This window comes from Electrophorus electricus, chromosome 19 (assembly GCF_013358815.1).
Source record: "Electrophorus electricus isolate fEleEle1 chromosome 19, fEleEle1.pri, whole genome shotgun sequence".
NCBI classification, from domain to species: Eukaryota; Metazoa; Chordata; class Actinopteri; order Gymnotiformes; family Gymnotidae; genus Electrophorus; species Electrophorus electricus.
In genome coordinates this window covers 4,818,809-4,833,872 of record NC_049553.1, presented here as the reverse complement: position 1 = coordinate 4,833,872, position 15,064 = coordinate 4,818,809, and the positions used below count along the sequence as shown (strand labels likewise).

General features: G+C 38.1%; 1 protein-coding gene across 2 annotated transcripts; it reads right to left on the bottom strand.

The window, feature by feature from the left end:
- Positions 1 to 6,996: 6,996 nt before the first annotated feature.
- On the bottom strand, positions 6,997 to 14,590 carry LOC118240118 (2-5A-dependent ribonuclease-like). 2 transcript variants are annotated; one of them, XM_035519948.1, is made up of 7 exons: positions 14,417 to 14,590; positions 9,182 to 11,173; positions 8,877 to 9,040; positions 8,561 to 8,781; positions 8,188 to 8,317; positions 7,739 to 7,836; positions 6,997 to 7,645 (listed from the first exon to the last, which is right to left on the bottom strand). In XM_035519948.1, exons 2-7 carry the CDS (start codon positions 11,163 to 11,165, stop codon positions 7,507 to 7,509), a joined length of 2,736 nt encoding a protein of 911 aa, XP_035375841.1. In that variant the 5' UTR covers positions 11,166 to 11,173; positions 14,417 to 14,590; the 3' UTR covers positions 6,997 to 7,506. The 2 variants fall into 2 exon arrangements, with proteins under 2 accessions (XP_035375841.1, XP_035375842.1); XM_035519949.1 differs by lacking the exons at positions 8,561 to 8,781; positions 8,877 to 9,040; positions 9,182 to 11,173 and having other exon boundaries at positions 7,000 to 7,645; positions 14,417 to 14,571.
- Between the last annotated feature and the right edge of the window lie 474 nt (positions 14,591 to 15,064).

Sequence of the window (15,064 nt, the reverse complement as noted above, 5' to 3'; positions counted from 1 at the left end):
AAGCATTTTTTATGCTTGGTTTGTTTATTTATTGATTTATTTTTATTTACCAACAACAGAAACAAGGATTGGGAAGTTTGTATCTTCTAATTATTTTAGCCTTGTTAAGGTGATCACACTGTATGGGCCACAATTTAAAACAAGGTGCTTATAGGAAGCTTTTCGCTTGTCCACAGACAGCTATCTCGGCTCAACTGTAGAAAGGTCTCACTTGTCCAGACAGGTATACCAGCTCAACTGTAGAAAGGTCTCACTTGCCAAAAAGGTTACATGTTTTTTCTCTCTTTTTAGACTTATTATTTAACATATTTACTGGGGAAACAGACTAAAAAACAAACAAACAAGCAGGATATTCAAACAGTGAGGGTTCATATTCAAACCATATACATATATGTGTAAAAACATATGACGGCAGATTTCGTGACACATTGAAGTGTAAACACAACCTGTTGCCGGGCGTGGTTGTAAATGGGCTCGAAAGCTCCTGCAAGAACTTGCTGATCAAATGTCAGACAAAATGGAAAAACAAGCTGGATTCCAGAGTTGGCTCCATAGTTGCAAGGAAGGTGCGTGGTCATGTAAAGTGTATAAAACTTAAAAAGTGCGTCGAGCGGAACTTTGTATCCATATCTGACTTCAGAATTAGATCAAAATCTTGCAGTAGTCAAATGTTTCCCTCACTCTCAGATTTGACGTCGAGGTAAGTAATAAAAGTCAAGGAACAAACAACTTTATATCAAATATTAACTGAAATATCTAATATCTAATTCAGTAGACTAATACAAAGGTCACTGTTTAAATTTAACAACATCGCTTACTTCAGACAAAACGCATCGTATTTCGTTGCCATAAAAGATGTATTTGGCAGTCCGGAAATGCGCGAAATAACAGCAGCTATGCTGCCATTTCATTCACTCAAGTGTATTATTATAGATCAGTGCTTCAGGTACAGCGTCAGACACTTAGGGCAACTGTAATTATTTAATCTACTCAGATGTCTTGGATGGTAAACCCGCCTTCTAAATCAGCTTCTCCAGTTTTAGAAAACAGATAGTTATAGCCATCCCTAACCTAAAAAAATGACTGGTTTCAGTAATCAATCATTAAAGTCACTTACTTTTTCGGTATCCGGGCGGGAGATTGTGCAGAAACGATTTGCTGGAAACTAAAACTAGGCTTCGTATGAATGACGATAAACCTGGTAGGTGTTTTAGAAACGTGTAGGTCCTGGGAGGTGTTTTAGAAACGTGTAGAGCCTGGGAGGTGTTTTAGAAACGTTTAACAAGGTAGTACTACCAGAGCGCATATTCAGTCGCCGTCGAGGCTGAATAAAAACTCAGTAGAACAGAAAGTTACACAACAGAATACAGAAGAAACAACACAACGCGAATCTTTATTAAGGCTCTAAGATAAACAAAGGACTCTTAACTGCTTCCTACTTCGCCATGTCGCTCCCCTGGAAGAGTCTGTTTAACTTTTGTAGTCTGCGTAGCCTGTTTCTTTGCCAGACGCTTCTCTTTCGAGATTTGTATAGCATACGTAGGGTAAGGTGGTATTTTGGGGGGCAGTTTCACTTAACCGTGAAGTTTATGCTATTATTTTCCTAGCTACATATTTACATTTGTAATATATTTCAGTTGGGCTACATTTTTCTCTCCGTTTTCATTAATCCAGCCAATAATCATGTACATGTTTTATAGCTGTATAGTTATGTATAAATAAAATAATATAGACACTGTCTCACAACTTCTTTATAAATCTTTATTCAAGTGAATAGCCTATATTCACATTGTTTCACACTGAATGATGTTCAAAGTAATTAAAACTTTTCATTGATGTACACCCAATAAATCCATGTGAATTAAAGAGTAAACAACCAGATAATGAAGTCTAGAAAAAAAGTATTTACTTCACATACATCTCAGTGTTCAGCAAGCTGTTCAAACCAGCTTTGTCCACAACCAAGATTCATTGGCTATCGATTCTGTCCCTAAAACCCTGTATCTACCATGCTGCTGTTGCGTGTGCTCCATTTTTCTGGGTCAGCTATATTTACATTTATGGCATTTAGCAGACACTGTTATCCAAAGCGACTTACAAAAGTGCTTTGTCATTTCCTCATAGAACACATCCTAGCCAGTACAGTAGGTTAGAGTCCAATATACAAATGAACTAGAATACTGTAGAAACACAGGGATCAGTGCTGATGCCTAGAAGTACAAAATACATTAGTGTAATAATAAGTGCTAAAGTTTGTTAAACACCATCAGTCTAATAAACAACACCCTACAATAAGTACTAATTTAAAATCAGAATCAGAATCACTTTATTCCACCAAGTATGTGTATACATATACAAGGAATTTGTTTTGGTGAGTGCCCACATGTATGATACAACCTACTAAAACAACTGGACAGCACATATACTACAACAATATTTGACTATTTAAAAATAAATAAATAAATAAATAAAACAGGATATAAAATAAGGAATAAATAATAATAAAATAAAACTTAGAATTACAAAAACTAAGGATATCTGTCAGTCAATATGGGAGCACAGTCAAAGCTATATGCCTTTGTATAGGAATAAAAATGTATTGTAGATTTGGTTTGTATGCCCTTTGATCACCCTGTTAAATGAGCTCCAATAGGCAGTAAGGTTCGTAGTAAGGTACCAAAAAGGAGTAATGTTTAGATATTCTGCTACATAAAGATAAAGATTAAAAGGTAAGCAATGTGTAATGCACTAGCCACATAACATGAAAAAAATCACAGATTTATATTGTGTTATTTAGTGGAATCAGACCCATCTCACCCTGTAATTTGCATCCTGTGTGGTGCTGATAAAGTTGAGTCTGTGTTTTAGGCAGAATGACCCAGTGATGACCTTCTGAGGATAAAACAGTTTTCTGTCCAACGTTAGTTTCCACATCGCTCCAACACCTGGTGCTCAGGGGCTTGCCTACATACATGTTTACCATTTACGTTAATGTGAATCATTTTAGGAAATTAAATAGGAAAACGTCTGTGCTTTTAAGACAGTTTATAAAAGCACTGCCTAAAGTTCACTAGCAATCACCTGGACATAGTACAGTGAAGAAATTCCAGGAACTCAAGAAAATGACTGTAAAGTATCATGGTCCTTATGGTTAGGGGCCACTGAAGCTGTTTGTAGGATCAGAACAAAATATCTTCCAGAACTGTAAAAGCGACAGCAGGTTACTAGAATTATTTCTTGAAGTGAATTCTATTTAGGAGACTAGAGCTATTTTAAAGCCAGGATTGAACTGAGTTATCAGTTTGAAAAAAACATTTTGAATTGTTGTACTTGTTACAATTTATTATTTAATGAAAGTAAATACCCTAATGCCTATTTCATTAAATCAGTGTGTACTCACTTTCTCAAATCACTGTACCTGTAATGTTTTTTTTTTTACTGTATTACATTAACTTGATACTTATACACTGACGCCAAAAACCTTAAATCTACTTAAACAAAACTAAAGAACCATAACTTTTTTTGTTACGTACACGTAGGCCTACACAAGTCCTTGCATATTAATATACACTGCCAACCCTTACAGTGTTGGACAGTTCTTTTCCCCGATTATAGTAGTTTCAGCGGTCTCCTTAGATGTTTTCTCTGCTTGATGCATGCCAATAATTTGACCCTTCTGAAACAGATTAACATATTTTCCATGACCACAGGATGTGTCTTTTGATATGCTTGTTTAACAAATGTGAAGCTACTCACTGCATCAGTTAGGATTAAATAACTTGTTGCCAGCTGAAACAGAATCAGCAATGCAGTAATTATCCAATGGGAGGCTCTTACCTGTTTGCTTAGTTAAATCCAGGTGGTGACCTTTTTTTTGGCCAGGCAGTGTATAAGCATGCATCTTACACAACTGTGCAGTATATCTTTAACATTTTATGGAGAAAAGAAACTGTTCACCAAGTCCCAAATTTGACAAGTTGGTACACGTTAAATACATCAGCTCTTTCATTGAAGGTCCATGATTCCAGCCTCTGTAGGAACAATCATGTTTTCCTGGGTTGTTGTTGATGCTGCTGTTGTTTTGTTTAGTTTTTTGGTGATGTACAACCACAAAATGAAAAGTTTTAACTTATGTACAAAATTAAACTGACACAACCTAAATGACAAAAAACAAAACAAAGTGACATAATGAGGTGCAGTTATCTATATTTCATAATAGAGGATGGACCTATTAGAATGAAACGTATTAGGGCATGGACCTATTAGAATGAAAACAGTCATATGGTGATTAGATTGATCAATTTAATAAGTGTCTCAATGCACAATTTAATAAGTGCCCACATAACTAATAATATAAGGACTGTCAAGCTCTGGAAGCCTTAAAAATTCCTCATTTTTTAGGTACTAATAGTTGGACTTAAACATTCATTTGACAGCTACCTCTGTGCCATCATCCCTCAGGCCAGGATAAAGCACTGTTCCATCACTTCCTTTAGCTATATCAAAGTTATCAAAGCTATATCACACAGATATACAAACAGTATTGAACCAACCAGATATTATGATAGTAGATGAGAGGCAGAAAATAGCAGTGGTAATAGATGTGGCAGTCCCAAGTGGAAATATTATTGGATTAATGCTGGAAAAAATGCCAGGCACTGAACAAATACAGAGAATGTGGAAAGATCCTAAGGTTGTCCCAGTAGTGATGGGAGCTCTTGGGGCTGTGACCCCTAAGTCATCAGTTTCAGTTCAGATGAGTGCAATCCTAGGAATAGCAAAAATACTGCGCCTCGCCCTCAAACACCCAGAGCTCTGGTACATCACACACACACACACACACACACACACACAACGTCAAAAGTCCTAGACCGCTGGTACATCTCTCACACACACGCACACACACACACACAAACTTGCAGACATCATATAGTAGGTCAGAGTGTGACACAAAAAAGACCACTGACTGGAAGTACACAGTAAGCCTAAAATGTCTGGGAACACATTTCTATTTTTCATGCTTTGTTTATTTCCTAACTTACCTCGCTCGCTTGTACCGACAGAAAGGAAGGTGGCAAAGATTTAATACAGGTGCAGAGTCTACAAATTTGGATCAAACTCCAAAATATTATAGAAACAAAACAAGCGAACAATCAGAATTTACAAGCAAGATATTGTGCTCTTTTATCTTCCAATAAGATACAATATTATTTCCTACTAAACTGAGTTTGAGTACCCAACCATTCACATGTCCTTGCACGTTTTAACAAAAATACATTTGTGGAATAAATGGTCAGATGTTTCTATGTTTTTTAAAAGCACTAGTTACCCCAATCAGTTAACTCTTTCTTTTAAAGGGGACCTATTAAACTTTTAAAGGGAAACAATTATGCTTTTCTGTTGTTCCCCTTTCTTTTAGTTATATATATATATAATGAATATTTTGAAATGTTACAAAACCCTAAGTGCACACCAGAGTGAGTAACTCTCTCCCAAAGAAACCACTTTTCTCAGATGCTTGAAATGCTTTGTTAAAAATTCAGCCATTTAACAGTTTAATAACAACGGCAGGGAATCCAGTAATAACAATAACAGGCATGGTCACTGGTCGGGGCCGTGGTCTGACTCACAATATCCGCATCATCTCAGCCTCAGTATGATACATAAACGACAACATGCCTCTTTAACATGAAACATGCTCAGTCGAGCGCACCGACTACACAAAATCACCACAGGCAACACTTGGGCGACCTCTAGCGGCAATTCTCTAGAACTGGCACGATGACTCTCGCACAACACGAGCGAATGGCGTAGCTGCAAGTAACATCGTTCTTACCACCTACCAATATAACGTCTCAACACAAACAACAGATGTGCACACCATAGCGGGCAATGTTACAATGAATTCGGGGGAAAGTATATAATCCAGGTGTCAAACACGATATGAACGAGGAAAGTAAGCACATGACGAAAGCTAATATATCGAAACTAGTATGAAACCGAAACACAACAAATACAGTACACACAAGATGCATATTCGCCAATAATACGAAAAGGATATCTAAACACATTACTAATGTCATTAGTCATCTCATAATACCAAGATGAAGTGAATCGACATATCGACATTAACACACAGGACTGGAGTAAACACGACAGACATTCACTGTTAGAAACTAGTTCAAAGTGACCAGAACTTCAGGTTCGGGCTCCTCCAAGTTCCCCTCTGCCCCCCGTCCTCTGTAGCCGGATCATTCCGGGGAAGTCAAGATTCACTGACACCAGAGCAGTTAATCAAGAGAGTTCCACTTTACTGAGGAAAGCACAGAGTATAAATGTGTCTAAATCTTAATCTACAAGATGACGGGGAAAAGTGAGGCATGTCCTAAGGTTCCACGCAGACAGGAAAGAACCAAGGTTAGTAAAGATTAGATGTTCTCCGCATGACCGAGCTATGAGCCACTCCTCTGCGTAGAGAGAGACGGGCAGAGATAGGAAGCCAAAGGGCGCGGATGACCTTGGGCGACCCGTCATGTCATAGCTGATAAGCAGGGACGTTGCGTTGAGGACCTGAGGACAGAAAGGCTCGATCATACCACATTCACCCCGCGGTCGGCAGAGAACTAACTCCTGAATGATGACGTATCCGTGTGAGTAATCCTTCCAGCCAATCACAAATCACTTTACTGCGGCGTCATAGTAGGTCCGATAAACCAGGTACAAATTAACATGTGCTCCTAAATATCAACCACAACACCAACAGTTAACCTAATAATTAACTTACATCTCTAGGAGGGCTTTTGTATGCTAGCAATAGTGTGAAAACTAGAACATTCTTTATTTTGTTAGCTGTGGCGATGTTATTTTCTGGAACTCCAGAGATGGCCATCTCATATCTAGGCTGAAGTTCCACTTTAAGTGCCTCAGACAAAGTTAAATACTGAGCCAAAAGTCCACAAGTCTAAGGCAATCCCAGAACATGTGAACTAACTAAAATTAGGCCTTTTAAGTACAGTTTATTTGGCATCATGTTCATGAGAATAACATTCAATGAAATAAAAAAGAAAAGCAAAAGATGACACATTATTTGAAAAGATATAACCTCAAAAATACTTCTTGTTTAAAAATAAGTACATTTCAAAAGCCTAGAATAGCAGTTGTGATGGAGTTATTGTTTACATTTCTGTATAGAATCTTACAGACATGATCAATGATGTATAATAGAATGTAACCTCCCTAAATCTGCTATTCCTTGATATTATGAAAAATGACTAAACAAAGTATAATTGTGCTGTATTGGCATATTTTGCTGATCTTTGGTTCATTCGAAGTCTTCTATTATTCAAAGTCAGCTGTATTCCATTATGTCCAATAATACAAATTGCTCTTTGTTATTAAAATGTATTTTTATTGAATCATAATGCTGGAGTTGCAGTGCCGATGTCAGTCAAATTTGCATTACTTTGTGTAAACTTCAGTCCTTGTTGTCCAGTTATGGAACAGTTATCAGATCACTGGTGGTGAGTTAAACATTTTTCTCAGGCTGGGTTTGGTGTTCCATCCTCTTTTTTTGGCAAACTTGAGAACATTTCCAAAAAGGTCAGGGAATGAGGTCATGAGGTTTATTTTCTCTGCATCCTCAGAACTAGAAATTAATAATCAGAAGAAATTGATGGTCTGTGATCTGTGAAAACCAATCACATTAGTGGTGTATATTTTACATACATGTGCGACTCACTAGTGCTCGTGCATATTCCGTATGAATCGCAGCAGCCCAAGTATGTTCTCCGGGTAGGGCTTTCTCCCTTCCATTTTTTGTACAAGCTCAGAGGGGAACTGTGTAAAGTTCAAGTTAAACATGTATTAACTCAAATATTCTAGAGTACTAAATAATTATTCAGTATTAAGGGTACAAAACAATTATTCAGTATTAAGGGTAGCTTTATAAAACCATTGGTGTGTCTAAATCTTTCTTGAAGAAGTAATCCATTGAAAAGGATTACCCATGCTGCAAACTCTTAGAATTCATGGCCTTGGACCACAAGTAACCAAAGCCATCTACACCAGCCCCCCTTATGTTAAGAACATTAAAAAGAGTGTCATTCATTATTAACACGTCTGAGAGGCCTAATGTAGGCCAGTGTTAAATAGTGAAAGAACCTCTTACTGGATCCTGGTCAGACTCACTTTTGCTCTCCAGTCTGAGAAGGTTTTCCCCACTGTCATTTCCTCTAGTGCTTTAAGGAGCTCCTCTTCAGCCTGCCGGCAGTTCTGCACCTCTTCCATATTCCCCAGTTTTTTTAAGTACTCCACTCTCCTGAGAAAATTCAGAAAATGTGAAAAACAATACACCGAATAATATAGTATCCCAATGTTCAGTTCTGACCATTTTAAAAGTGTGATGGTATTTCTTTAGTGAGAAAATAACCCGATACATTTCTCACAACTTCAATATTAATAGAACTGAGAGACATTTAAAATGTCAACAACCTCAGGAGATCAAAAGCTTGGATCAGAATAAGCTCCCATATACAACTGATTTCTAGAAGCTGCGTCCTACTTGTCATCTGTCCAAAAGAAGGGGTGGACAAGGGCCTCCTCAACTCTAGGCCTCTTGCTTGGATCGTCACTGATCATCCACTCCACCAGATCCTTTTCCACCTCATCGTCCAGGTGTTCCAGGGAATATATCCCACGAAAAATGTTACTCTCACAAAACACACCTTTACCAAAAGGATGGTGTCCACGAGAGAGGATGTAATACACTAACATTCCTGCAACCTAAAACAAGTGAAACCATTAGTATAGAGATTTTTCTATCCCTTAGAACTTTTCAGCATTAGCAGTCATATTTGATTCTAGTTGTAATACAGAACCTGGATATCAGAACTCCTCTTGTAGCCACTATTACTGTCCTCTTCAATAGTCTCTTTGGCTTTCCAGCACTTTGTTCCAGCAGGACTAGTGCGCAAAGTTGTTTGACCCACATTCAGCCTTCGACTTATGCCAAAATCAGCTAATCTTGCCTTTCCAATTATATCTGTTATAACATATAAATTGAAAGAGGTAACTTTAGAATGTTGTTAAAGGGGTACCTTTGGTGATCTATCAATATCTGTTTCAGTATTCAGTACTTCATTATTCAGAGACAGGTTTAAAAAACAATAAACATGACTCCTACCTATCAAAACATTCTGGGGTTTGATGTCCCGATGGAGCACTTTGGTATCTTGACTATGAAGAACTTCAAGGCTACATAGCACTTCCTTTACAATTTTCTTCAGGACAGCCGGCTGTTGAAAGCTATTTTCTGGTAATTGGCTTTGGATATATTCCTCCAGTGTGTATTCACAAAGTTGAAGGACAAGATATCCAAAATTCTCATCCTCTGCAAAGTCCACATATCTAACAATACAAGGATTGTCAAGCTTGGGAAGCCGTAAAAATTCCTCCTCATTTTTGAGGTCTTGATAATTGGACTTAAGCATTCGTTTGACTGCTACCTCTGTGCCATCATCCCTCAGGCCAAGATACACCTCTGTTCCATCACTTCCTTTAGCTATCTGGAATTCAGGGTTTACACAAAGTGTAAGATTCTTCAATCTATAAACCTCACTTTCATCTATATTAGCAAGTTTCTCCAGCTTGCTCCTCCAGCGTTGGCTGATTTGATGCCATTTTCTCTTTATTGGTGAGTTCTCTGTGAATGGCTGCACACCAGAATTAGATTCCTCAAATGAAGTCATGGCACCAGCTGAATCAGCATGCTTTTCAGTTTCTGCTCCAACATCTTTTGATGTTGCCTGTTGTTGGGCCCCTTTAACCTTCTTCTGTTTCTTCTTTTTCTTCTTTTTCCTGTTCTTTAACTGCATATTATCCATTTCTTCATACAAACTATCTGTGGCACTCAATCTTTGTGGACATCTGAGACTTGTATTCAGTTTTTGCAGTTTCTCTTTAGTAACATCATCTGTTCTGATCTCCACAGCATCAAGCACCCTGTCAGGCACTGAGTGTAATCCTAATGTATTAATATGATTCGGTACAAACTCAGAAAGGTCAGCAAACAGCCGGTAAGTAAGAATATTAACGTTCAGTGAATCATTTGTTTGGGTGAGAGGCATAAGATCATTGCATAACTTCTCCAGCACAGACAAGTTAAGAGCATCATTGCCTGCTTTGTGCTTTGAGGACTTCTCCAGTGTAACGCAGAGAATGCTTAGTATTATCTCGTATGCCTGAGGGTTGCCCACAGACAAGAGACATTTCATCAGAATGGGTACAATCTCATTAAAAATATGAGGAGATGTTTCTTTCATCATGCAAATGACAGCATGTAAAGTGGTCAGTGCACGTATACAACTGTCATTAGGAATTATGGGAAAGCGTTTGATGAATCCCTCAATGTAGATGTCTATGTTCTTGGAGTCCTTCAACCACTTGACGCTGCTTTGATGATATTGTTCTGAACTTGGGCCCACAACATTAAAAAATACCTCCAATAGTGTTAAATGATTCAATGGATGTTCCTCAAAAAAATGTTCCCTAAAGAGGTCGAAAACCTCTGGCTGGGATTTCTGGCCAACCGTAGAAGTCAAATAAAAAAATATTCTGCATTTCTCAAAAGCTTCATTCCCTAAAGGTAACCGACGAATAATATTCGCTACTTTCTTGTCAAAATCTGGGTTTACTCCATAATTACTTTCTATATTAGCACCAGCTTCTATAAGTTCTTTGACCACATCTTCCTTGTCCTTACTGGCTGCAAGTTGCAATGGTGAAATAAGGTGTAGAACATGACCATCTGGGTTGGCCTTTGCTGCAAGTAATGTTCTCACAACACTCAGTGGCACTCCTGGAACAAATGTGGCATAGTGCAGAGGGGTCAGTGCTTTTGTTGAGGGTACATTAGGGTCAGCTCCCTGACCCAGTAGAAAACTGCAAACCTTCTCTTGCCCACATGCAGCTGCAGCTGTCAGCAGAGTAACATGGTCACTCCACTGTGCAGAAGGGTAGAGTCCATTAATATTAATCCCTCTGATACATTTCTTCAACTTCTTCAGATCGTTGTCAATGATGCATTGTATTAAGGGATCTGTTTTCTTCGGAATTGGAAATTGAACTGGAAGTGCAACTGGAAGTGCAACATTTATTTGGAATGCCATAGATCCTCCTGTTTAGAAAAAAATAAAATTATACTATATATACACACACACACACACATACACACACACATACAATTAATTATACAATATATAATTATATATATATATATATATATATATATATATGAGAGAGAGAGAGAGAGAGAGAGAGAGAGAGAGAGAGAGAAATTAAAAATTGTAGTACCAGAGAAACAGTGTATAAACATGCTCTGTGTACTTTAATACATTTTTAAAATGTCTCTGCATCTCTTACTACAGTAGACAACAGTTACCCACCTAGAGAGTCTTCTTCAAATTTATATATATGATATATCCTATATATATAGGATATATCCTATAGGATTTGCCTGTGGGATATATATATATATATATATATATATATATATATATATATATATATATATATATATATATATATATATATAATGAATCATGAAGAGGCCACAAGGAAAAGGAGCTACAGCCAAACACATCCTGAGAAATCAGCAGAATGGAAGAAATAAGATCCAGGCTATCAACACCTGCGCTCTGCTGGCATAATGGAGATGGAGATGGAGATGGAAGCCAGTGACATCAAGACAAGGAAACTCCTCACAAGGCATGGAGGGTTTCATCCCAAATCCAGAACTCTGTGACTGTACACTAAGTGGAAGGAGGGGGGGCCGAGGACTAGTCATCCTCAGATCCACCATCCAGGATGAAGCATGCGAGATCCAGGAGTACGCCAGATTGACGGCTCCAAGTGATGAAGTGCTTAGTGAGAACCTCAGACAGCAGAAACCCGAGGAGATGGAAATGAGGAGGAGCAGGAAGAATCATCATGGTATGATAAACCCCTGCATGTTATGTACCACCAGCAAATAGTGGAAGTGGCTGATATGGAGAAATCCTACCAATGGCTGGAAAATGCTGTGTTGAAAGACAGTACAGAGGCACTAATCATGGCAGCACAGGAAGCTTTGAATGTGAGATCAATAGAGGCTCTACCGCAGCAGGCAACATCTCATATGCAGGCTGTGCAAAGATGCCCCTGAGACAATCCAGCAGATAACAGCAGGATGCAAGATGCTGGAAGGCAGGGCATACATGGAACACCATAACCAAGTGGCTGGCATAGTATACAGAAACATCTCCTACCGAGATGTTCAGGCCAGAAGTTCTAAGGTCTAAATGGGATAAATCTCCAAAGGTGGTAGAAGATGACCAAGATCCAGTGGGTCTCCCAGATACAGACTGACAAGATGGTAATGGCAAACCAACCAGGCTTCATAGTGGTGGATAAACAGAAAAAGAGGGCTATAGCGATAGGTGTGGCAATCCTAAGTGACAGCAACATCAGGAACAAGGAACATGAAAGGTTTGAGAAATACCAAGGGCTGAAAGAAGAGCTAGAAATTATGTGGATGGTGAATGGAACTGTGTTTCCCATGATAATCTGAGCACTAGGGGCTGTCTCTCCCAAACTGGAAGAATGAATCCACCAGATCCCAGGAACAACATCTAAGATCATCTGAGCCATTTTTTGGTTTTTGGTTTCTTTTCATTTTTTGATGTTTGGTTTATTTTCTAACCTATTGCTTGTCTGTACCAACAACAGAAAGAAGGGTGGTGAAGGTTTAATACATGTCCAGATTTAACAAGTTTGGATCAGACCCCTAAATCTTAACTATGTTCTAATTATTTTAGTCTTGTTAAGGTGAACACATTGTATGGTCCAGGATTTAAAACAGGGTGCTTACAGGAAGCTTTCTGTACTGCCCAATGAGCTCTCTCATCTTGATTGTATAAAAGTCCCATTTGCCAAAAAAGCCACATCTTTCTTTTTACAGTCTTATTATTTAGCATATATATTGGGGAAATAAATTAAATAAACAAACACAGAATTTCAAAAAATAAGGGTCATGTTCAAACCATATACCTATGTGTGTAAACACATTACCAAGCAGTAAATTACTGACAAGATATTCTGTTCTTTTATCTTCCAATAACACACAATATTATTCTTGCTAAGAGTTTCTGAATATCCAACTAGTCACATATGTCTAAGTTTTAACAAATATACATTTTTAAAACAGTCTGATTCTGTTTGAATGCACTACAGTTACCAGTTACATTTCTTTTTAAAATATTGCATATAATGAAATGAAACAGGGAAGCCGTTTTTTAAGAATCTTATCTGTTTTTGAAGAGTTAAATGCTGAATTCATGTCAAAAATGTATCTAAGGCACAATTAATATCAATCGACCGTGCTGCATTGCATTTCCTTATGCTGTCCTTTTAAGGTATCAAAGGTAAAGGCTAAGTACATTATTGCTTATATACCCCACAGTTTTCATTATATTTCTATTAAGACATAAATCTTGACACACTTAAATGTATTCACATTAGTAGCTTTGGGCGTGTTTGTAAATGGTGGCGGTAGCTCCCGCATGATCTTGCCCGTTGTTGCTATCAAAGTCTTATGCTGATCAGATATCATATGGAATGTGAAAGCAAGCTGGCTGCCAAAGTTAGCGCAGTTGGAGGGAAGTTGCTCTAGAGAAAGTTACATAATGTAACTGGGTCTCTAATCGCATAAAGTACATCAAGTTAAACTTAGTATACATATCTGCCTTTGATTTAGATCAAAATCGCGCAGTAATAACGAAACGTTTTCACATTCTCACATTTTAGCTGTGAGTGGTGTCGAACTAAACCGAAGTTAAAGTCACCCGAAAGAAACAAACTGTATCAAATATCGCGAATATCTTATTTAGTTTTCCTATTACGCAACAGAGGACCTATTAAAAGACTTAATACAGAGGTCACTGTTGAATACTCAATATGACGGGAGATTTAGGTTAACATCGTTTAGTTCAGACAAAAGGTTTCGTAATTCGTAAGCATGAAAGAGGGGAAGCTTTGCAGCTGCACACAAATTGATCTACGCCAAATAACCATGGCAACTATCTATATATAGTACCTATAGTGACATTTCACTCAAGTTTATTACGGATCATTACTTCCGCTGTGGTTCCAAACACGTAGTTACAGTCGTGTACGATATTTGTGTAAAGATTTCTCTATTCCGATTTCTGGTAAAACCCGCCTTCTAAGTCAAACGTATTCCGTATTAGATAACAGATAGTTATAGCCATCCCTAACCTAAACAAATAACTGCCTATATACCTGCTATAAGATATATTCAGTAATCAATCATTAATCGTTGTAAAAGCATTTATAACAATAATATAAAGATAACGTTACTTACTCTTCCGGTAGCCGAGCGGAAACTGCAGAATCGGCGTGCTGGAAACTGAAGGTAGAGCTTCGCGTGGTACGAGTGTTGAGGGACGAATAAATCTGAGAGCTGTTCCAGAAACGGTTAGAGCCTTCGCCCTGTAACAACATAGCACTACATTCGCTGTCGAGGATGAACAAAACAGAGCAGAACACAACAGAATACCGAAGAAACGACAAAATGCGACTCATCTTTAATAAGGTTATAAGAGGAAGCACAAAGGACTCTTTATTCTTGCCTGCCTGTTCAACTTTTGTAGTCTGGGTAGCCCGTTTCTCTCTCAGCCTATTCTGTATCGAGAATCAAGGTGGTATTTTTGGGCCTGTTTCACTGAACCGTGAAGCGTATGCCATTTTTTCCTGCATATTCAAATTCGCAATATCCACTGCCTGCCCAAAAAAGGTCACATACTCTAATATTTCATTGGACTGCCTTTAGCTTTAATTACATACTCATTCGCTGTGGCATCGTTTCCACAAGCTTCTGCAATGTCACAACATTTATTTCTGTCAAGAGTTGCATTAATCTTTCCCCCAAGACCTTGTGTTGATGATGGGAGATTTGAATCACTACACAAAGTCTTCTACAGCACATACCCAAAGATTCTCAATGGGGCTC